Here is a 19,960-nt window from a genome sequence, read left to right on the forward strand (position 1 = left end):
GTTATCGTGATTGGGGTTAGTCATGGGAGCTTATGCGTTTAGTATTGCAGTCGATCAATTGCACAAGATAATCGCAAGTCACATCATCCGAGTTGACGTAATGTCAGAACTGATCATGCATCATGAGTCTTCAACAGGTATACAGTAGTTGTACAAGCTCTTCCTCCACAAGACGTGTGCACATACTCCAATCGCACGGCATCCCCAAGCCACGTCGTATAACGCCCATTGCATGCAATCCTTCATGATATCCTGTGTGTTCTTGCACTTCTTGCCCTTTTTCATAATGTTTCTTCTCATGATAGCAGGTATTCTCCACGGCACAGCACATCCTCGGATTCATTAATCCGCACCCTACACCCCCATTCTACGGCACAACAACAACTCCTATACTCCCCGCCTGACCCACAACGCTCCTCGCCACGCCCTCCAAACTCAGCCCACTCAGCCTAGTCTCGCTATGCTTGATCTTCGCAATCTCATAGACATGCTTCAAAGACACTGTGCCCACGGTGCCCTTGACCGCGTTCCCCACAGTGGGACTACTCGTCGATGTCTTGCCCTTCTGCCCATCGTGGTTGTTCATGGGTCCGGGCACGTTACCAGCACCCCGGATTTTGTTCTTTTGGGGCGCGACGCCGGCAGCGGAGAGGAGCAGGGTTGCGGTGGGTGGTGTGCGCAATTGGAAGTGGAAGGAGCGGTCTGGGCGGACTGTTATGCGTGCGGGAATCGGGGTGCCGACTGTGTAGTGGGCGGTGCGGGCGTTGAATTCCTGGGGTGGTTTGTTAGGACATACATGTTGTGTAGGTGTGGTGGGTATGGAGGGTGAGCTATTGGAAATGGCATGTAGGCAAGGATGGGGCGTCATGAAGATTTAGTAGTTCGTATCATAAGAACTTTGTACTAATAATGGGACAGAGATTGTAGGTGTAGGGATGCTGCATAGGGCATGCGACAGTTGGAGATGATGAACGTACTTTGCAGAAATCCATGCTCTTTACACCTTTGCTTCCTAGCGCTGGACCGACAGGCGGCGAGGGCGACGCTTGCCCTGCGCCTACAATCAGTTTGACGATTTGGTCTTTTGCTATTGCTTTTCGCGCCATGTTGTGAGTGGGGGTTTGGTTTGGTGATGGGGTGGGTGCGCTATGCTGGGGAATTTGCGGAGAGGGCTCGGAGGTGTCGGTCACAGGGTTTTCAGCGCAAATTCGAGTGAACGAATTGACGCGTCAAACGTATCTGGAGGGCAAGGAACGTATATTGCAGTAACAAAGATGCTATTTCGCAGTAAAAATGCATTTTCGGATGTTGGCAGAATGATGATGCTGCCTGCCATCCCACGTGATGACGTGATGAAGCTAGTAGTCGACGCGTCGCAATTCCGCCACCTGCGAGCACTGATCAGCATTTCCACACTACACTCGCTCTCCTTCCAACTCTCACCATATCGACCGAACATAGGCAATAAAACTTCGGACGACACACCAGAAGTGCCAATTTCTCATGCATCGTCCGAAAACCCTCGCAGCCGGCGAGGCCACCCCTGCGAAGCCCGCGGCGCGTCTGTACGGTGGCACTCCGCAGTCAACCGACCGTCTCATCAAACCCTTTCGGTGTCCCGGCTCAGCAACAGTATCCAGTGTTTCTACAAAACCTGCACGGAAGAGGAGGAAGGTCGATTACTCTGGTGCTGGCGGTGAAGATGGAGAGAGCGACAAGCCATATTCGAATGAAGACCGATTAGCTCTCGCCACTCGAGATGCAAACCGATTTCCCGTCTTCAAGCCAAAAGACAAAGACACCGCATTCAGGACCAAGTTCATCGTACCTCTGGTCAACAAGGATGTGGGAGCCTATAATCCGAATCGACCAGCGCCACTGCTTGGTATGCGAACAGGAACCGTCTTTGTTGCGCGACCACTGCACGACCCTAGCGGAGAGTTTGCGATTGTACTCTACGACCCGACAGTCGACGACAAGCCAGTAGAGAAGGAAGAAGTGGAGCCAAAATTGAGCCAAACAGAGAAGCAGGAGATGGAAGCTCCGCTAGTGCACAAGAGTTTGGCCGAGATACTGGGTTTGAAGAAGAAGGTAGACAATGAACGGCCACGCGTGCCAGTCGTCATAGATCCAAGGCTTGCTAAAGTTCTTCGACCCCATCAAGTCGAAGGTGTAAAGTTCCTGTACCGCGCCACAACAGGTATGATCGATCCCAAGGCGAACGGATGTATCATGGCAGACGAGATGGGTCTCGGAAAGACGCTACAGTGCATCGCTCTCATGTGGACGCTGCTGAAACAGTCACCCGATGCTGGCAAGTCGACGATACAAAAGTGCGTCATCGCTTGTCCGTCGAGTTTAGTGAGGAATTGGGCGAACGAGCTTGTCAAATGGCTTGGAAAGGACGCTGTCACCCCTTTCGCCATTGACGGCAAGGCATCGAAAGAGGAGCTTATCCAGCAAATACGACAATGGTCGATCGCATCCGGACGCGCAGTTGTCAGACCTGTCCTCATTGTATCATACGAAACCCTGCGCCTCTACGCCGACGAGTTTGGACAAACACCTATCGGTTTGATGCTTTGTGATGAAGGGCATCGACTGAAGAACGGTGACAGTTTGACATTTACTGCGCTCAACAACTTGAACGTGCAGAGGCGAGTCATCCTATCGGGTACACCCATTCAAAACGATCTATCAGAGTACTTCGCTCTACTCAACTTTGCCAACCCAAACTACCTCGGGACACGTATGGAGTTCCGCAAGCAATACGAAATCCCCATTTTGAAAGGTCGCGATGCCAACGGTACAGACGAGGATGTCAAGAAGGGCACTGAACGGCTCAACGAGCTTCTTGGCTTGGTCAATAAGTTCATCATTCGGCGAACCAACGACATCCTCTCCAAATACCTACCAGTCAAGTATGAGCACGTTGTATTCTGCAACCTCGCGCCTTTCCAGAAGGATCTATACAACCACTTCATTAAGTCACCCGACGTCCAGAGTCTCCTCCGTGGCAAGGGCTCACAGCCACTCAAAGTCATCGGCATGCTCAAGAAACTCTGCAACCACCCCGACCTTCTCAACCTTCCCGAAGATTTGCCCGGCTGCGAAGATAAGCTACCCGACGACTTCGTGCAGAAGGATGCGAGAGGCAGAGATCGCGAAGTCAAGGTCTGGTACTCTGGAAAGATGGCTGTCCTGGATCGTATGCTGGCTCGCATCCGTGCGGAGACAAACGACAAGATCGTGCTGATTTCCAACTACACGCAAACCCTCGACATCTTCGCCATGCTCTGTCGGTCCCGCGGCTACGGCTGTTTCCGCCTTGACGGCACAATGAATGTATCTAAACGGCAAAAGCTCGTCGACAAATTCAACGACCCCGAGTCCCCCGAATTCGTCTTCCTCCTTTCCTCGAAAGCTGGTGGATGCGGTCTCAATCTCATCGGCGCCAATCGCCTTGTCCTCTTCGACCCAGATTGGAATCCAGCTGCTGATCAACAAGCACTCGCGCGTGTATGGCGTGACGGCCAAAAGAAGGATTGTTTCGTATACCGCTTCATCACCACAGGCACCATTGAAGAAAAGGTCTTCCAGCGCCAATCCCATAAACAGGCTTTATCGAACTGTGTCGTTGATTCTGCGGAAGATGTTGAGCGCCACTTCTCTCTCGACTCCCTTCGCGAACTCTTCCAGTATCGCGACAACACTACGAGCGACACGCACGATACTTTCAAGTGCAAGAGGTGTAGGAAGGAAGATGGAAGGCAGGTCATCAAGGCGCCGGCTATGTTGTATGGTGATACGAGTACGTGGAATCATTTTGTTAACGATGGGGAGACGGGGCCGTTGGGTAAGATTCAGGACTTGTTGCTTAGGCAGGAAACGGCGAACGATTTGAAGGATGTTAGTGCTGTGTTTCAGTATATCAGTCACTGAGTGGTGGAGGTTGTTTGCATTTTGTCTGAGAGTTTTTTTTTAGCGTTCGGGAAGCGTGGCATCGCGAAAGGCGTTGTTGCTTAGTGTTTGATGATAATGAATATGACATCTTTATGTTAAGCTTGGAAGGGTCTGACACCATGTGCAGAAGGTGCTGTTTGGTACCATGGCCGTCTTGTCGTTCGCTATCACGGTGCTTTTCTCTGGTACCTACAGAATGAGTGCTGATATAACATCTCGGCCTACGGTGTATCAACAAACAGACACTGCTCGCATCCGACCGAGATGTTTGGTCTATTGTTATGAAAGCAAGGCCGAATGAGAGCCACCATGTTAGTCATACTTCCAGGATATGAGATGACTATCACACCGATACGTACCATACTCCCACCATGCGCAAAACTCGGAGCAATTAGACTACCACTGGTACCGTTCCGTTACATGCTCACCTACCTTTACCAGTCCGTCACACGCGCACCCATATCAACACTGAAAACAGCTCCACCGTCACCATCATCTTGCCGCAAACCAAGGTCAAAAATATGAAGAATCCGTCCGAACACTATCGAGCGCGAGACCTACAAGGGTTTCGGCACCTGCGAATCTGAGAATTTTCATGTGCGAATACTTTTTGGCTCAGGTTCCAAAAGGTGGTCCCGAATGAACCATTCCGAGCACACTAGCGCCACTTGGTCTGAGCTTCAACATTTCGTAGACAGCTCCACCGTCCGTCACGACCTCCACACCACAAACTTCGCACACCCCAATATTCTCGACACGATACCTACCGAACCCTCGCGCGCACCACACAGCATGGATTCGAAACGCCGCAAGACCGGCGACCAAGACATCAGCGCGCTGAGGCTTGCGTCGCGCCAGAAATACCTTGCCGAACGAGAAGCGCAACAACTCGCCCTACTTCGCCGCCAGGTTGCAGAGGAAGCAGAAGAGGAGGAGAGATTAGGGGACAAATTATCAGCAAGGGAACGTCAGGAGTTTAGAAACAACAGGAAAACTCTGGAGTTGGCAGAGGCGCGTAATGCTATCGATGATTCGGGAGAAGGCTACATACTGCCCGATGCGGACTATTCGAATAAGCATGAGGCCCTTACCAAACGACACAAAGACAAGGTCTATGAGAAGAGCGAGGTTCAACTATGGGAAGAGGAGCAGATGAAGAAGATCAAGAGTCAGCCTAAGCCCAAGGCATCGGATCGTGTTCAAGAGGAGGACTATGAGTACGTCTTCGACACATCCAACGAAGTACAGTTTCAGGTGGATGCCTCGACTCGTGTGGATGTGGACAAGCAGATGTTGCAGCGCCAGCTAGATGAAGCAGAGAAAAGGGCTTCTAGTATTGAGGACGTCCGACGAAGTTTGCCGGTCTACAAGTTCCGGGACGAACTACTCGCCGCCGTGGATCAGCATCAGGTTATCGTTGTCGTCGGTGAAACTGGATCCGGAAAGTCGACTCAAATCCCGCAATACGTCCATTCTGCTCTTGATTCGAGCGGTATGATTGCTGTCACACAACCACGACGAGTTGCGGCTATGAGCGTTGCCAAGCGTGTAGCAGAAGAGTTTGGCTGTAAGCTTGGGAACGAAGTGGGTTACAGCATTCGTTTCGAGGACAAGACTGGGCCGAAGACAAAGATCAAATTCGCCACAGACGGTGTATTGCTACAGGAGGCGAAGTCCGATCCGCTACTCTCGAACTACTCTTGCATCATGATTGACGAGGCCCACGAACGGTCCCTACAATCCGACTTGCTACTGGTTCTCTGCAGGGAAGTTTGCCATGCTCGACCAGACTTCAAACTCCTCATCCTTAGTGCTACTATCAACGCTGCGCACTTCTCACAGTACTTCCACAACTGTCCTATCTTCTCAATTCCTGGTCGAACCTTTCCCGTGGAAGTTTTGTATTCTAAAGCACCAGAAGCAAATTATCTTGCAGCAAGCATCACGACTGTGATGCAGATACATATTTCTGCAGAGCCAAAAGGGGACATTTTAGTCTTCTTGACAGGTGAGGAAGAGATCCTAGCGGCTGCGGAGAGCATAGAGGAAACGAAGAAAAAGCTTGGATCAAGAATTAGAGAGCTCGTCGTGTGCCCTATCTACTCTGCCCTCCCGCAAGATTTGCAACAAAAGGCGTTCGAGCCAGCCCCTCCTAATGGACGCAAGGTTATCTTAGCTACCAACATCGCTGAGACCAGTGTGACCTTCGAAGGTGTGAGGCATGTTGTCGACACAGGCTACAGCAAAGAAAATACTTGGGACAGTGTTCGAGGATTGTCATCACTGGTCATAACACCAATTTCGCGTGCCAACGCAGACCAGAGAAAAGGAAGAGCGGGTCGTACGTCATCTGGCTGGTGCTATCGATTGTATACTCGAGCCGCCTACTACAACGAGTTACAGCCTGAGAACATACCCGAGATCCAACGTACAAACCTCGATGAGGTCGTGTTAAGCCTCAAGCAACTCGGGATAACTAACTTGCTTGAGTTTGAGTTCCTGGACAGCCCTTCGAGCACGTCGATGATCAAGTCTCTTGAGAACTTGTACGCCCTGGGAGCTTTGGACTCCACAGGAGCTTTAACTCGATTAGGTCGAAGAATGGCGGAGTTACCTTTGGATATCAAGCTATCGAAGGCTATCATTGAGTCCGAAAAGTACGGTTGTAGAGAGGAAATCCTCTCGATCGTTAGTATGACGGGAGAATCTGCGACCCTGTTCCTTCGGCCCAAAGACAAGAAGGTTGCGGCTGACGCTGCACGCAAAAGGTTCACATCGTTAGAAGGGGGTGACTTCATAACGTATCTCAACATCTGGAACGAATTCGTTGAAAGTGGTTACGACCCAGGGTGGGCACGTGAGAACTATCTTCAAGGAAGGGTTCTTACACGTGTGCGAGACGTTCGTGACCAATTGGAGCGACTGGCCGACCGCGTCGAGGTGCCGGAGTCGTCATGTGGTACGGATCATATCGCCATTCGAAAGTGCCTTACCGCCGCGTTCTTCACAAATGCAGCGAGGCTGCAGAGAGATGGGCAGACCTACCGTGTCCTGGCAAACAGCGGTTTGACCGTCCACATTCACCCCTCCTCTCCCCTCAACGAAAGCCGACCGAAGTGGTGCATATTCGCTTCTCTGCAGGCAACCTCGAAAGAGTGGATGATGACCTGTGCACCTATAGAGCCAGATTGGCTGGTCGAGGTAGCACCTCACATGCACACCGAGAGCTCAATCTCCAAGCTCGGCGATAACAAGAAGATGCCAAAGGCGCTGCAGGAGAGGTCGAAGACCAGCGCTGGTCACAACACGACGATCAAGAGTGGGATGCCCATGGGCCAGAAGTAGGTCATGGTAGCGGAATTTACTCTCTCTCTCTCTCTCTCTCCTTGTTCTTGGAGTTGAGGAATCCTGGGGTTATGTCGTCGGCCGACATGTATAAGGTTTGGGGCAGAGTGGTGTCTACTACCCTTGGTATGCGTCAGGTATGGTGATAGTGTAGCAGTTCTTACAGAGCTCACTTCTTGTAGGAGTCAGGGTTGGGCGTTTTGGAAGGAAAAAAAAGGTCACAATGTTCGATATGATACCCGATCTCATGTTTTATCTTCATCAGGCGTTTTCGAGTCTTTGCGTAGTACGACAGAATGGAAAACGTCGAGTCAAAACACACAATTTCACATATTCCGTTGCCTATATTGCGAGCTAAGTATTGTACTATCTCCTACATTCATCGCTCTTTATCGTAAAACTCTCCCTAATCTGACCGCCATGTATATACTACACTATATCCCATCCCTGAAACACACACTTTTAAGCATCCACTGGAACTTCATACTCCCTCTCCCCCTCTGTACTAAACAACACCACCACACTCTCCTCCCCTAAGCCCAGCACTCTTTTCGTCTCCCCATCCCCACAAACTTTCTTCAACGCCGTCAACGTCGCAGCTCCACACGGCCCATTCCTGACCCCAGTTTCATGCAACTCCAACAAATCATTGTGAACATGGATATCCTCTACCGTAACACTTAAATCCACCCCTTTTCTCAGCACGTCCCATGCCGTCGTGGATGTGGTTCCACAGTTCATCCCGTTGCATATCGTATGGCCAGTTTGAATGGGTGTGATTTTTCCGGCGGAGAGGGAAGCGAGAAGACTGGCTGCTGTGGAGGGTTCGACTGTGATGACAGAGGCGGGTGGGGAGTTGGAGGGGGCCTTGTAGTGCATGGTTACGGCTTGCGCCCAGGAACCTACTCCGCAGGCGGCTATGGCGTGGGTTACAGGGGGGATGTGCATGGCTTTGAGCTGGGCGTCTGTTTCGGTGAGCATGGTAGTGTAGCCTTCTACTACCCACTGCTTCCCGTTAGTCTGCAGTTCTGATCGAAACCGTGTAAAGTTTGGTAGATGGTGATGTGGGTTGCGTAGCTAGTTGGGTAATCACGCACCTGGGGTATCTCTTCGTATCCTTCCCAAGATACATCCATGACTAACATGGCTCCCTTGCCTTCTGCTTCTTCTCTAGCTTTTGCAATGGAGTCGTCGTAGTCTCCGTCTACCACTCTCACTTCTGCGCCTTCGCTCCTGATCTTCTCTTGCGTCGCTTCGTCCATGAAACCAGGAACGAAGACGACGGCTTTGATCTCCAGATACTTTGCCATTCGCGAAACAGCTCTACCCCAGTTCCCTTCCGTACACGCAACTAGTTCGATACCCGCTTCTCTTGCTGCAGTGCCAAGTTCATCTAGGGTAGCAGACAGTGGGAGGTGGCATTTTGATGCAATAGCCTTGTGGATGGCCCACGACGCGCCTAGGATCTTGAAGGCTGGAAGACCGAGACGGTTGGATTCGTCTTTTAAGAGGACATGACGCAGGCCGAGTTGTTTGGCTAGGTCTGGTAGGGGGATGAGGGGAGTGACGGAGTAATCTGGGAGGGTGCGGTGGAAGGGCTCAACTGTTGGGTTTGCAGAGGGTCCAGGGTACTCCCAAGAGGCTGCCGATGGGTTGTGGAACATGGTGACAGAGGAAAGGAATATGAGGTGATGGATTTAGTGTTCAAGCATACATTTGAAATGATATCAGTTGGAAGATTACTTCCATCCAACCTTTCTGGAGCAGCGCTTTCATGTATAGTCCATGAATCGTTCGCAGGGCGTGCCCAGCCTGATTGCTGGGTGGGCGTCTACATGGTGTAAGTTCTGTACATTACTGCAAGCCATCACGAATAACATGCGCGTCTCTTCCGACGGGAAACGCTCAAGTTGGTCAACTTGGTTAGGGCTAATCGTGGGGGTGTGGGACCAAGTAGCTGTTCAGGGTCCGGCCCACGTACGTCATCCCCGAGGCTCTTTACGCAGCTGCCTTTGCGCATGTGTTTCACAGCATACTCCAGCACCTGCGACGACAAACCACGACAATGTCACAGCAAGGAGTGCATGCAGCGCTGGGGAACATATCAAGAGTTGTAGTGCAACCGACAGTGGATAATGTTATAGCGTCCACGTACCTCGTCAAGGTATTCGAAGGAATTCTGCTGTGCTTGTGCATATGCTAATAGGCAACAGGGCATCGTCTTCTTCCTCGCGCACCCGTTTCTATACCCTCTGCTCAAGGCGCGGTTACTCCCCGCAGTCCTTCTCAGCATCTTCGTGCTTACCAACCTCTTTGTGTGGACATTGCTGCCACAGGTTCTCTTCCTCAAGCTGTTCCACACAGCAGGTAGTGCCTGGGTCAACGCCGTATTCCTCGTCTTGGGAGAAGGGGCCGCGGTCGTCGCATTACTCTTCGAGTCCTTCTTGGTGGTTCGTACACCCTCTCATATCTAACACGCATATCCTACAGGCACTAACATTCATACCCTTAGGACGAGTCCCAAGTCGACGTCTTCGACGCCGTCCTCATCTACAAAGGTTACGAAGACCTCGTTCGCAAACATCGCCCCGTCAGCGAAGATTCCCTCAACGACCCCGTACGCCGCCTCGGCAAGCCCATACGCTCATCTGTCTATGCGCCCTTTTCGTTCCGCCAGATCGCTGAGTTTGTGATACTGCTGCCTATGAACTTTATACCCTATGTCGGAGTGCCAATATTTCTTTTGTTGACGGGATATCGCGCAGGCCCGTTCCAGCACTGGCGGTACTTTCAGCTTTTGGGATACGACAAGAAGCAGAGGAATGCTGCGATTAGGAAGAGGAGATGGCAGTATACTTGGTAGGTCAAACGCCTCGATGGGTTGATCAGAATAAGGCTAACATAAACAGGTATGGCACTGTGTATTTGGTTCTACAATACGTGCCGCCGCTCAGCATGTTCTTTCTCATGACGGCGCCAGCCAGCTCGGCGTTGTGGGCGGGGGACTTGGAGAGGGCGAGGAGGGAGCAGGAGGCGAACCTGGCGCAAGCGCCGCAGTACACGGACGAGCCTGACGCGGGTGTATGATAGTACACCGCATAATCTTATCTAGCTGTTCGGAACTCACCGACTGGAAGACAGTATAGCATCAATGTTTGAGCTAGCAGGTTGTTGCTCAGGTCCCCAGATGATCGGAGTGCTGAGGTCATTGAAGCTTGACGCGCGTGATCACGGGAAGGTTTCGCGCGATGGTTGCAAGATTTGCATGCTGCCACGATGTGTGGACAAAGCAAAAGGCGTGAATTGTCAACTGTCAGTCTATTGCCCAATCGACTCGGTCAGCTGGTGCAGTACCATATTGTCGTGTCTTGCCTTGCTGGTCGACCTCGGTTCCCACAGTGACGGCGGATCCGGTACCTGCGCCAACGGACCTCGAACAGGGAACGTGTCACGCTAGTCGCACGGCGGCCAGGCAGCACTGATCACATTCGTCATTCGCCCGCCGCGCCTTCCCCAGCCCCATAGATAGCTGCAGCTTGAGCTCCATCCCCAACACACCTGACATTCACTCACTCCATCTCTCCCACTCCCCCATCCATCATCCATCCATCCAACCTTTCCCCTTCTATAACCATCCGAATCCATTAACCGTCCGCCATCATGAAGACGGCGGTGCTTCTCGCAGCAGCCACCTCGGCCTCTGCGGCCGTCTACAAGACGCCGCTCAAGAAGGTCTCTCTGTCTGAGCAGCTGGTAAGCCATCATCGCAACCAAATGCGCGAGGTCGCAGTCTAACGACAAGTAGGAATTTGCCAACATCGAGACCCAAATGGCTGGCCTCAAGCAGAAGTACTCTCAGCAGCACATGACCGACCTCAAGTCGCAGTCGCAGTCTCACATGGAGGCGGCGTTGAAGGCACCCTACATTGCCGACGGAACCCACCCCGTGCCCGTCAGCAACTTCTTGAACGCGCAGTGTACGTGTCAATAGCTACCAGTCTCGAGTGGCGACTAACAGACGCAGACTTCTCCGAGATCTCGCTCGGCACTCCTCCTCAGACCTTCAAGGTCGTTCTCGACACTGGAAGCTCCAACCTCTGGGTCCCCTCGCAGAGCTGCAACTCGATTGCCTGCTACCTTCACACCAAGTACGACTCTTCAGCGTCATCGACATACAAGAAGAACGGCACCGACTTCGAGATCCGCTACGGATCCGGCTCGCTCAGCGGCTTTGTCTCTCAGGACGTCTTCCAGATTGGCGACCTCAAGGTCAAGCACCAGGACTTCGCTGAGGCGACGTCCGAGCCCGGTCTTGCCTTCGCCTTTGGTAGGTTCGACGGCATCATGGGTCTTGGCTACGACACTATCAGTGTCAAGGGCATAGTCCCTCCCTTCTACAACATGCTTGACCAGGGTCTCTTGGACGAGCCTGTTTTCGCCTTCTACCTTGGCGACACCAACGAGGGCCAGGAGTCCGAGGCTACCTTTGGTGGCATCGACGAGAGCCACTACACTGGCAAGATGGTCAAGCTTCCCCTCAGGCGCAAGGCCTACTGGGAGGTTGATCTCGATGCCATCACCTTCGGCAAGGAGACGGCCGAGATGGACAGCACTGGTGTTATTCTTGACACCGGTACATCTCTGATTGCCCTTCCTTCCACCATCGCCGAGCTCTTGAACAAGGAGATCGGTGCCAAGAAGGGCTTCAACGGCCAGTACTCGGTTGAGTGCGACAAGCGTGACAGTCTGCCCGACCTCACCTTCACTCTTACCGGCCACAACTTCACCATCAGCGCTTTCGACTACATCCTCGAGGTTCAGGGATCTTGCATCTCTGCCCTCATGGGTATGGACTTCCCCGAGCCAGTAGGACCTCTTGCTATCCTCGGTGATGCTTTCCTCAGGAAGTGGTACTCGGTATACGACCTCGGTAACTCTGCTGTCGGACTTGCCAAGTCCAAGTAAGACAGCGGTTGTCGAGTGTGGATACGATACAGCTTCAGGAACGTCATGGTTATGACGGCGTTTGGATCAAATTGTAGTTGGGTATAATGACTTGGGTATCGGTTCTACAGTAGCACAACAGCAAATGCGAAGAATAAAGTAAAACTGTCGTGCATCGTGATGTGGTGAATACATGTCGAGTCGACGGACCTGGCTGATTGTCGCGCCCCCAGCTGTCAACGCGTAAGCTATTATAGTCTGCGCTAGACGGACGGCTACGGTCGGTCCCCAGGCGTTTACACGTGCACCTATCGATAAGCTCAACCAATGACGTCTTCGGGACGGCCGCGACGGATACGGATGGCTTGCAGCTCAGGCATCCTAGAAGCATGTGGGATGATAACGGCTTGGAGGAGGACATTAGAATTAATACGCTATTCACTTCACTCCACTGCTACCGGTCACTGTTGTTGCCTAGAGGTGTGCGTGGGTAACCTTATCGTGTCACGCTAGCAGGTACCCCGGAGCGTGGATCTCGTGGCTGACGAGCGTGCATAGCTCGCAGACGTACAAGTCATTCCGGCAAACGCGAACGCCCCCAATATGTGACTGTTAACAGAACCTGTCAACTGCCTTGCAGCAAGAATCACGAAATACACGTCTGGACTCACTCCAACCTTTGCGTAAATCTGCCTCGCCTTCGCCGCGGTACATCCGCCAACACAGACGCCCGCAACCTCACCTCACCAATAAACTGTTGAGCGCCCGCGCACTCCACCACCCCCTCGCCCAACCATGGCAACCTCACAAGACAGAGGCCGTGACAGGACAAGTCGCCGTCTGAGCCGCAAGCGAAGAAACTCGGCGCGAGAAGCACGCGGTATGTCGCTCGACGTGCCAGAGCGTTTTCGAGATGGAGACGATGCACAAGAAGACGTTACGGCGCCGAAGCGCAACAACACCATGTCGATGAACCAGTCGCTCTTCTCCATGATAGCACGTGCAGGGCAACAATCACAAACAGACCTGGGTACGATGGCTGAGGTTGACTCGGGGGATAGCGATGATGGAGGTGGGAAGCGGAAAACATACAGGAACCTCGACGGCGCAGCACGATTGAGTCGACTGAGTTCCGCAAACGACTTCCAGAGTGCGGAGCAAGACGCAGATGATAAGTTGGACAAGGGAAAGCATAGACGGACGCTTTCTGAGAATAAATACTTGCGCAACTTGCCCAAGTTGAAGTTATCGAGCAGGAAAGAGGGACAAGCGCAAGGGCGGACGTCGAACCGCAGCGATCAGAACCAGATGTCAAGCAGCCAGTTCTTGCCGCCGAAGCCGTCGCCAGACGACCTTGCGAGTCCACCGCCGCCGAGCGCGACGCCGACCAAGACCAAGACCAAGGACAAAGACAAGAAAGACATCGGCGCCGGCGAGGACATGGCGGTAGACAAAGCACAGGCCTCTAGTCGCAAGAGCAGACATGGAAGCAGCGCCGGGCTAGCTAAGAGCAAAACGCCCGTCACGCTCGCGCAGAGGATACAGCAGATATTTGAATTCGAAGAGGTGGAAGAAGTCATTTCCGAATACGCATGCTGGCTGCTTCAGAGCATCTTGCTGCAGGGGTACATGTACGTTACGCAGAAGCATATATGCTTCTACGCCTATATCCCTAAGAAACATCACGATGTCAGCAAGACGGGCTATCTGTCGAAGCGCGGCCGGAGCAAGTTTAATCGGTATTGGTTCGTATTGAAGGGGGATGTCCTAGGTTACTACACCAACCCCGCCGAATTGTACTATCCCCGGAACCGGATCAATTTGCAGTACGCGATTTCTGCCGAGGTCATCGATCCCTCCTCCGCCAATACCAAGAAAGGGGAAGAAGAGACCAGCTTCGCCATCACTACGGACGAGCGGCGCTACCTGTTCAAAGCGGATTCCGCAGCTAGTGCCAAGGAATGGACGCGTGCTATCCAAAAAGTCATCTTCAGGACGCATAATGAGGGGGGCAGTGTGAAGATTTGCTTGCCGATTGGCAATGTGATTGAGATTGAGGAGAGCAAGATGTTGGATTTGGCACAGACGGTGCGAGTGAGGGTTGTGGATAATGATGAGACGTTTGCTATTGATGAGGTACGTTGAGCTGACAAACAAGAGGAGCTTATTTATGTTGAGTTGTAGGGTCCGTCCGACATCTTGTGGGACCCTACAACACAACAGAAATGAGTTGCTTCGTATGAACGACATTCATGCTAATTATGACAGTATTTCTTCTCCTTTTTCAACAAAGGCCAGGATGCGCTGAATGTTCTGCGCATCATGATCAACGATAACGAGCACCACCAGGCTCTGCAGCAGCAGGGTGGTGACGGCGAAGCGTCTACACCAGTAGCAACACCGACTATTAGTACCGAGACACCACACATTCACGAGAACGTTCGGGCTACGCTTTCACCTTTGCCGGCACCTCATGCGGGACGGACCAGTATAAGCGATGTGTCTGCGAGGTCTAGCAATGATGCGAATAGAAAGAGCTGGGATGTGCGACGTAGTATGGACGCGGGCCGCGGCTTTCGACGAACGAGCCAGGAAGTCCGACGGCCTAGTCATGAGGTACGACGGAGCTTCAGTAATAGAGGTCGCCAGGGAGACAGGACTCCGGGGATAGTGGGTGGGGGAGGCAGTGGGGGAGGTGGAAGTCACTCGCGTCAGTCGCCCGGGGCAGCGGACTCGGAATCGGCCTTTGACCCAGGTAAGCTGTGGCTGCACAAAATGCACATGAGACGTACACTGACTTTATATCTTCACCTTTACAGGTACAGAGTCGTCCGTCGCCATCCAATCTATGGACGAGAGCGGCGCCTCCGCTTCTCAAATCCTAGACCGCTCCGACGTTTTCCGGGGACCCGTCAATACGCCTCTTCACAAGCTCGACACACACACCAGACACTCACAGGACACGGCGCGATCGACTCAGCCAAAGTCCGCTAATCGTTCAAAGCGACCCCAAACACCGACTGGCGCGCCTGAGTTCGAAGATGATACCGACAACAGCGCGCAACCGCGCCTATCAGGTTCATCATCCGCTCTACAAGATCTCGCTTCCTACCCGCTTCAGAAGGCTTCGGGCTTGGCGGGCTTTCTCAGAACGCGCTCAAAGAAGATTAGCAATCTACTCACCGGCGGCGAGTCTATGGGTTACTACGAAAAGGTGTCCGGCATGCTTGCAGGTGGGCGAAAGCATTACAACACAGCCGAGGGACTAGAGACTGGCGACCAAATTCACGGGTTCGAGGACGACGAGGATGCCGCGAAGGCTGCGGAGAACTTCCGGGATCACTTCGCCTTCCCCGAGACTGAAGTCCTCCAGTCATCATTCTTCGCGTCACTCCAGCGTCTTGTGCCAAACTATGGCAAAATCTACATCAGTGGGAGATATTTTTGTTTCCGCAGCTTGATGCCAATATCCAAGACTAAGATCATTCTTCCCATGCGGGATATTGAGAATGTCAACAAGGAGAAGGGATTTCGACTAGGCTACCATGGTCTCACCGTCGCCATCAAGGGCCACGAAGAGCTCTTCTTTGAATTTTCAAAGGCTGAGTACCGCGATGAGTGTGCAATCATGGTGCTCCGCGTTCTGGAGAACACAAAGTACCTCCAAGAGGAGGATTCGTCGTCTTCGGGCGTGGATAGCGATGACGAAGCTGCAAAGGCAGAACACGATTTGCTACAACAAGCTCGCGAACATACCGATACGGACAAGCCAGCTAACATGTCGGATATCGTCCGCGCTGCAGATCACGACCGCATTCCCCTCATTTTCGACGACCCGCTCGCCTCCTTCGTCGACTTCAAGCCCTCGGAGCCCTTGACAATCGTCTGCCTCACCATTGGATCCCGCGGCGACGTCCAGCCCTACATCGCGCTATGCAAAGAACTCCTCAAGGAGGGTCACAAACCACGCATCGCAACGCACGCCGAATTTGAACCCTGGGTCCGTAAACACGGTATCGACTTCGCAGTCGTCGACGGCAATCCTGCAGAGCTGATGCGCATCTGCGTTGAACACGGCATGTTCACCTACGGCTTCATGAAGGAAGCCAATGCCAAATTCCGCGGCTGGCTCGACGACGTCTGCAGCTCCTCCTGGCGCGCGTGCCAAGGCGCCGACGTCCTCATCGAGTCTCCCAGCACCATGGCGGGCATTCACATTGCCGAAGCGCTTGAAATACCGTATTTCCGCGCCTTCACCATGCCGTGGACACAGACACGTGCGTACCCACATGCCTTTACTGTTACAGAAAAGAAGATGGGTGGAACGTATAACAATTACACGTACACGGTTTTCGACAAGGTGTTTTGGACTGCCATAGCCAATCAGGTGAACAAGTGGCGGAGGAGAGAGTTGGGACTGCAGGCCACGAATCAGCATAAGATGCAGGCCAATCTGCGTCCTTTTCTCTACAACTTCAGTCCGCATGTTGTGCCGCCGCCACTGGACTGGCCGGATTGGGTCAGGGTTACTGGATACTGGTTCTTGGACGAGAGTGAGATGTATGAGCCGCCGAAGGAGCTGATGGCGTTTATCGAGAAAGCGAGGAGAGACGGCAAGAAGTTGGTCTATGTGGGCTTTGGATCCATTGTTATTGATGATCCGGCTGCGCTTACCAAGACGGTTGTGGATTCGGTGCTCAAAGCAGATGTCCGCTGCGTCCTCAGCAAAGGCTGGTCTGATCGCCTCATGGACCCTACTACCAAGGATGCTTCGAAACCCGAGATTCCTCTCCCGGAAGAGATTTTCCAGATTCAATCTGCGCCGCATGATTGGCTGTTCCGGCAGATGGATGCAGCGGTGCATCATGGAGGCTCTGGTACTACGGGTGCCAGTCTGCGAGCCGGTATTCCTACCATTATCAAGCCCTTTTTTGGAGACCAGTTCTTCTTTGCGCAGAGGGTCGAGGATATGGGTGTGGGGGTTTGGCTCAAGAAGGTCAATACGAGTGTTTTTAGTCGCGCGCTGTGGGAGGTTACGAATTCCCAGAGGATGATTGTCAAGGCTAAAGTTTTGGGACAGAAGATTAGGAAGGTATGTTTTCTCACTCATGACATCACCCTCTCTCTTTCTTACTTTTATTTCAAACGGTTTTTTTTTACTAACACATGGACAATAGGATAATGGTACACAAACTGCCATTCAAACAATCTACCGCGAACTCGATCGTGCGAAGACGCTCATCAAGAAACAGGCTAAGCAGCCGGGTGATGAGGGGGATGCGACGGATGAAGAGATTGAGGCTGATTGGACGCTTGTAGAGGAAGGCGAGGAGATGGATGCTGTTGCTAAGCATATGGCTGAGCAGGCTGCTATGGGAGGTATACAGCAGGATGCATCGCGTACTGGAGGTGGGTCGTTGGTGCTGGGTAGTATGGTTCTCAAGGGTGGGGGTGGGATGAGGAGGACGAGTGAGTGAGTGAGTCTGTGAAGAGGGAGTAATTGCCATGTTTGAGGGATTGAACGCCTTTCTCTTTTCAACGTTTTGGAGTATGAGCATGGAGTATTAGGCGTTTTTCTTTTTCTAAAGAGAACTTTGACGGACTAGACGTTAATTAGATTGCAAAGATACCACGCGGTTATGAATGTTTATGTACATGTTTAGCATGATGGGTAGATGGATTCTTTAATGTAATCGATGATGATATGGCTTTACTTGCACTCTGCGTGTAGAACTCGCGTGTGACATGGACGTTGAAGAAACGATACAGCACCCAGTGCTACAGATCCGTTTCTTACCTCTCACTCTCTCTCTCAACCAAGCGTCTTGGTCTTCTTCTCCTTCTGCCTCTCCATGACATTAAGAACATCATCCGCATTATTCTTATCTCCCTTTCGCTTCTTCCCTCCCCTCTTCCTCTTCTCCTTCTTTCCCTTGCCACCCGCATCGTCATCATCATCGTCGCCTTCAGCGCCCAGTCCCTTCCACTGACTAAACTTGACCTTCTCGCCCTCCCTCTCCATTTCCTCGGCATCGTCGAACCGCGATGCTCCGAAGCCCATGTCCATGTCTTCCATGTCGCGATCCGACGCGGCAAGCTCCGCAGCACGTTTCTTGAGACGCGCCTCTTTCGAGGCCGGATCGTTGGGGTCGGTAGAGCCAAGGTTTTGTAGTAGTGCGGAGTTGTCGTCGAGGTTGCGGACTTTGGCAAGGGCGGCGCGGACGGTGGCGTCGGCGGCGGAGAGGTCAGATGGTTCTTTTGTGCTGGAGGTGCTGCGGGCTGTGGATGCGAAGTAGTCTCGTTTTGTGGGTGCAGCGGGCGCGCTCTCTTTGGGTTTCGCGGGCGCGTCTTCTTCTGTTTCAGGAGAAGACACCTCACCTTCTAAGTGTGATTCTGCAGTTGTAGTATCGAACTTGGGTACAGCAGGCGGCTGCGGCTTTGCTTCTCTCTCTTCTTCTTGTTCATCTTCGTCGTCTTCTGAGTCATCAAAGTTGGCGAGCGGATTGTAATTAGATCCTACGCCTTGGAATATATCCTCGTCTTCTGACTCTTCCTTCTTCGGCGCAGGGAGGTTGTGCATGTTGATCGGTTTGCTCGCGTCATCTAGATCATGACGTACTTCAGGCGCTGGCTCCTCAACCTTCTGCTTCTTGACCTTCCGTTTCTCCTTGCCGTCTGGACCCGTGATGATTAATACCTCGCGGCCCTTTTCATCCGTCTCGATACGGTGTGTCTCGCCTTGTGCATTTATCTTGCGGAAGCCTGGCCCCAAAGTAGGAAACCTTTTCTCGTGCTCAGCCGCCGCGGCAGCAGCAGCATCTTTTCGTTGTCTCTTAAGGTCCTTCAGGATGTCGTTTCGGCTCCTCTTGACGCCAGCAACAGGCCGTGGTGATGTCATCTTCTCGCCTTTCTTCTCGACCTTCTCGCGCGTAATGGGCCCGACATCCGCTTCTGCCAGCTCATCGAACGCGTCCTCGACTTCTGGTGCCTCTTCTGCCTGCTCGTCTTCCACCTCTTCCTCCTTCTTGTCTTGGCCACCCAGAACATCCTCACCCCGCCTTACTCGCTCGAGGAGCTTCCTGTCCAGGCCCTTGACCAAGTGTGTGGTCCCAACATCACCGCCTGTAATCTCTTGCACAAGATTCTCAAATGTCTCACGGTCAATCTCGCCTTTCTTCATAGACTCCTCGAGGTTCTTGACGCGTTTCGCAATCTCGTTGTCTTCCTCATCGGTGTATGCCTTGGTACGGTCGGTGTAGCCTGCGGCGAGCTTCGTCCCTTTTGGTACTATGTTTCTCGTCTTCTTCTGCGGGTTGTTCTTCGCGTTGCGTTCGGCAAGTTGGCGCGCAAAGTCTGACTGGACTGACCCCTTGCCTACCTGGCGGCTGCGCGACTGTTAGCATCAGTCCTCGTGCGCGAGACAATGTGGAGGAGACTTACGGTGTCATTGGTATGCTGGAGTGCTTGCGTGCGCCCAGCACTGCCCTCGGCGTTGCGGCCGCGGGAGATTTGCCCTTGTCGCCATCTTGAGGCTTTGGTGTTTCGACGAGCAGTCGTCGGAATTGCGAGTTGTTCATTGTGCGCCGAGTGGAGAGTTTGGTACAAAGTCGGGATTCGCAAAAGACGTGCCAAGCCTTTCGCAGGCGTCTTCGGGTTCGCGTCTGCACCGCGCGACAAGTGCGCTAGAGCAGTGTGGCTGGATCAAACG

At 52.7% G+C, this 19,960-nt stretch overlaps 8 protein-coding genes across 8 annotated transcripts; 5 read left to right on the forward strand and 3 right to left on the reverse strand.

The window, feature by feature from the left end:
* Positions 1 to 73: 73 nt before the first annotated feature.
* CC77DRAFT_1044265 (ribosomal protein L11) lies at positions 74 to 1,304 on the reverse strand. The gene is made up of 2 exons (XM_018527346.1): positions 978 to 1,304; positions 74 to 772 (listed from the first exon to the last, which is right to left on the reverse strand). Exons 1-2 carry the CDS (start codon positions 1,104 to 1,106, stop codon positions 368 to 370), a joined length of 534 nt encoding a protein of 177 aa, XP_018380541.1. The 5' UTR covers positions 1,107 to 1,304; the 3' UTR covers positions 74 to 367.
* A 101-nt stretch (positions 1,305 to 1,405) lies between these two features.
* Positions 1,406 to 4,034, forward strand: CC77DRAFT_1025198 (hypothetical protein). Its single transcript, XM_018526020.1, has one exon. It carries the CDS (start codon positions 1,504 to 1,506, stop codon positions 3,940 to 3,942), a length of 2,439 nt encoding a protein of 812 aa, XP_018380542.1. The 5' UTR covers positions 1,406 to 1,503; the 3' UTR covers positions 3,943 to 4,034.
* Positions 4,035 to 4,755: 721 nt separating this feature from the next.
* On the forward strand, positions 4,756 to 7,308 carry CC77DRAFT_947309 (P-loop containing nucleoside triphosphate hydrolase protein; the record flags this gene model as incomplete). Its single annotated transcript, XM_018535133.1, has 1 exon — positions 4,756 to 7,308. One exon carries the CDS (start codon positions 4,756 to 4,758, stop codon positions 7,306 to 7,308), a length of 2,553 nt encoding a protein of 850 aa, XP_018380543.1.
* Positions 7,309 to 7,636: 328 nt separating this feature from the next.
* On the reverse strand, positions 7,637 to 9,292 carry CC77DRAFT_482323 (tryptophan synthase beta subunit-like PLP-dependent enzyme). The gene is made up of 2 exons (XM_018531842.1): positions 8,406 to 9,292; positions 7,637 to 8,313 (listed from the first exon to the last, which is right to left on the reverse strand). Exons 1-2 carry the CDS (start codon positions 8,970 to 8,972, stop codon positions 7,771 to 7,773), a joined length of 1,110 nt encoding a protein of 369 aa, XP_018380544.1. The 5' UTR covers positions 8,973 to 9,292; the 3' UTR covers positions 7,637 to 7,770.
* Positions 9,293 to 9,373: 81 nt separating this feature from the next.
* CC77DRAFT_1066358 (hypothetical protein) lies at positions 9,374 to 10,395 on the forward strand (the record flags this gene model as incomplete). The annotated part of the gene is made up of 4 exons (XM_018528894.1): positions 9,374 to 9,472; positions 9,522 to 9,758; positions 9,821 to 10,167; positions 10,218 to 10,395. 4 exons carry the CDS (start codon positions 9,374 to 9,376, stop codon positions 10,393 to 10,395), a joined length of 861 nt encoding a protein of 286 aa, XP_018380545.1.
* Positions 10,396 to 10,766: 371 nt separating this feature from the next.
* Positions 10,767 to 12,426, forward strand: CC77DRAFT_481604 (vacuolar protease A precursor). The gene is made up of 2 exons (XM_018531840.1): positions 10,767 to 11,285; positions 11,333 to 12,426. Exons 1-2 carry the CDS (start codon positions 11,138 to 11,140, stop codon positions 12,271 to 12,273), a joined length of 1,089 nt encoding a protein of 362 aa, XP_018380546.1. The 5' UTR covers positions 10,767 to 11,137; the 3' UTR covers positions 12,274 to 12,426.
* A 480-nt stretch (positions 12,427 to 12,906) lies between these two features.
* On the forward strand, positions 12,907 to 17,897 carry CC77DRAFT_480627 (hypothetical protein). The gene is made up of 4 exons (XM_018531837.1): positions 12,907 to 14,388; positions 14,521 to 15,007; positions 15,072 to 17,344; positions 17,430 to 17,897. The coding sequence occupies exons 1-4, from the start codon at positions 13,048 to 13,050 to the stop codon at positions 17,727 to 17,729; spliced, it is 4,401 nt and encodes a 1,466-aa protein (XP_018380547.1). The 5' UTR covers positions 12,907 to 13,047; the 3' UTR covers positions 17,730 to 17,897.
* CC77DRAFT_973870 (hypothetical protein) lies at positions 17,714 to 19,913 on the reverse strand. Its single transcript, XM_018535887.1, has 2 exons — positions 19,693 to 19,913; positions 17,714 to 19,637 (listed from the first exon to the last, which is right to left on the reverse strand). The coding sequence occupies exons 1-2, from the start codon at positions 19,827 to 19,829 to the stop codon at positions 18,065 to 18,067; spliced, it is 1,710 nt and encodes a 569-aa protein (XP_018380548.1). The 5' UTR covers positions 19,830 to 19,913; the 3' UTR covers positions 17,714 to 18,064.
* Positions 19,914 to 19,960: the final 47 nt, after the last annotated feature.

The sequence above is a fragment of the Alternaria alternata genome (assembly GCF_001642055.1).
Source record: "Alternaria alternata strain SRC1lrK2f unplaced genomic scaffold CC77scaffold_27, whole genome shotgun sequence".
Classification (NCBI taxonomy): domain Eukaryota; kingdom Fungi; phylum Ascomycota; class Dothideomycetes; order Pleosporales; family Pleosporaceae; genus Alternaria; species Alternaria alternata.

Bases quoted from the DNA above. Each gene is read 5' to 3' on its own strand.
- CC77DRAFT_1044265 (XM_018527346.1), bottom strand. From the start codon at position 1,106: ATGGCGCGAAAAGCAATAGCAAAAGACCAAATCGTCAAACTGATTGTA. The intron at 773-977 runs GTACGTTCATCA...AAACCACCCCAG, and splicing joins AGAGCATGGATTTCTGCAAA to GAATTCAACGCCCGCACCGC.
- CC77DRAFT_481604 (XM_018531840.1), top strand. From the start codon at position 11,138: ATGGCTGGCCTCAAGCAGAAGTACTCTCAGCAGCACATGACCGACCTC. The intron at 11,286-11,332 runs GTACGTGTCAAT...TAACAGACGCAG, and splicing joins CAACTTCTTGAACGCGCAGT to ACTTCTCCGAGATCTCGCTC.
- CC77DRAFT_973870 (XM_018535887.1), bottom strand. From the start codon at position 19,829: ATGAACAACTCGCAATTCCGACGACTGCTCGTCGAAACACCAAAGCCT. The intron at 19,638-19,692 runs GTAAGTCTCCTC...ACAGTCGCGCAG, and splicing joins TCCAGCATACCAATGACACC to CCGCCAGGTAGGCAAGGGGT.
- CC77DRAFT_1025198 (XM_018526020.1), top strand. From the start codon at position 1,504: ATGCATCGTCCGAAAACCCTCGCAGCCGGCGAGGCCACCCCTGCGAAG.
- CC77DRAFT_480627 (XM_018531837.1), top strand. From the start codon at position 13,048: ATGGCAACCTCACAAGACAGAGGCCGTGACAGGACAAGTCGCCGTCTG. The intron at 14,389-14,520 runs GTACGTTGAGCT...TAATTATGACAG, and splicing joins AGACGTTTGCTATTGATGAG to TATTTCTTCTCCTTTTTCAA. The intron at 15,008-15,071 runs GTAAGCTGTGGC...TCACCTTTACAG, and splicing joins GGAATCGGCCTTTGACCCAG to GTACAGAGTCGTCCGTCGCC.
- CC77DRAFT_482323 (XM_018531842.1), bottom strand. From the start codon at position 8,972: ATGTTCCACAACCCATCGGCAGCCTCTTGGGAGTACCCTGGACCCTCT. The intron at 8,314-8,405 runs GTGCGTGATTAC...AACGGGAAGCAG, and splicing joins GATACGAAGAGATACCCCAG to TGGGTAGTAGAAGGCTACAC.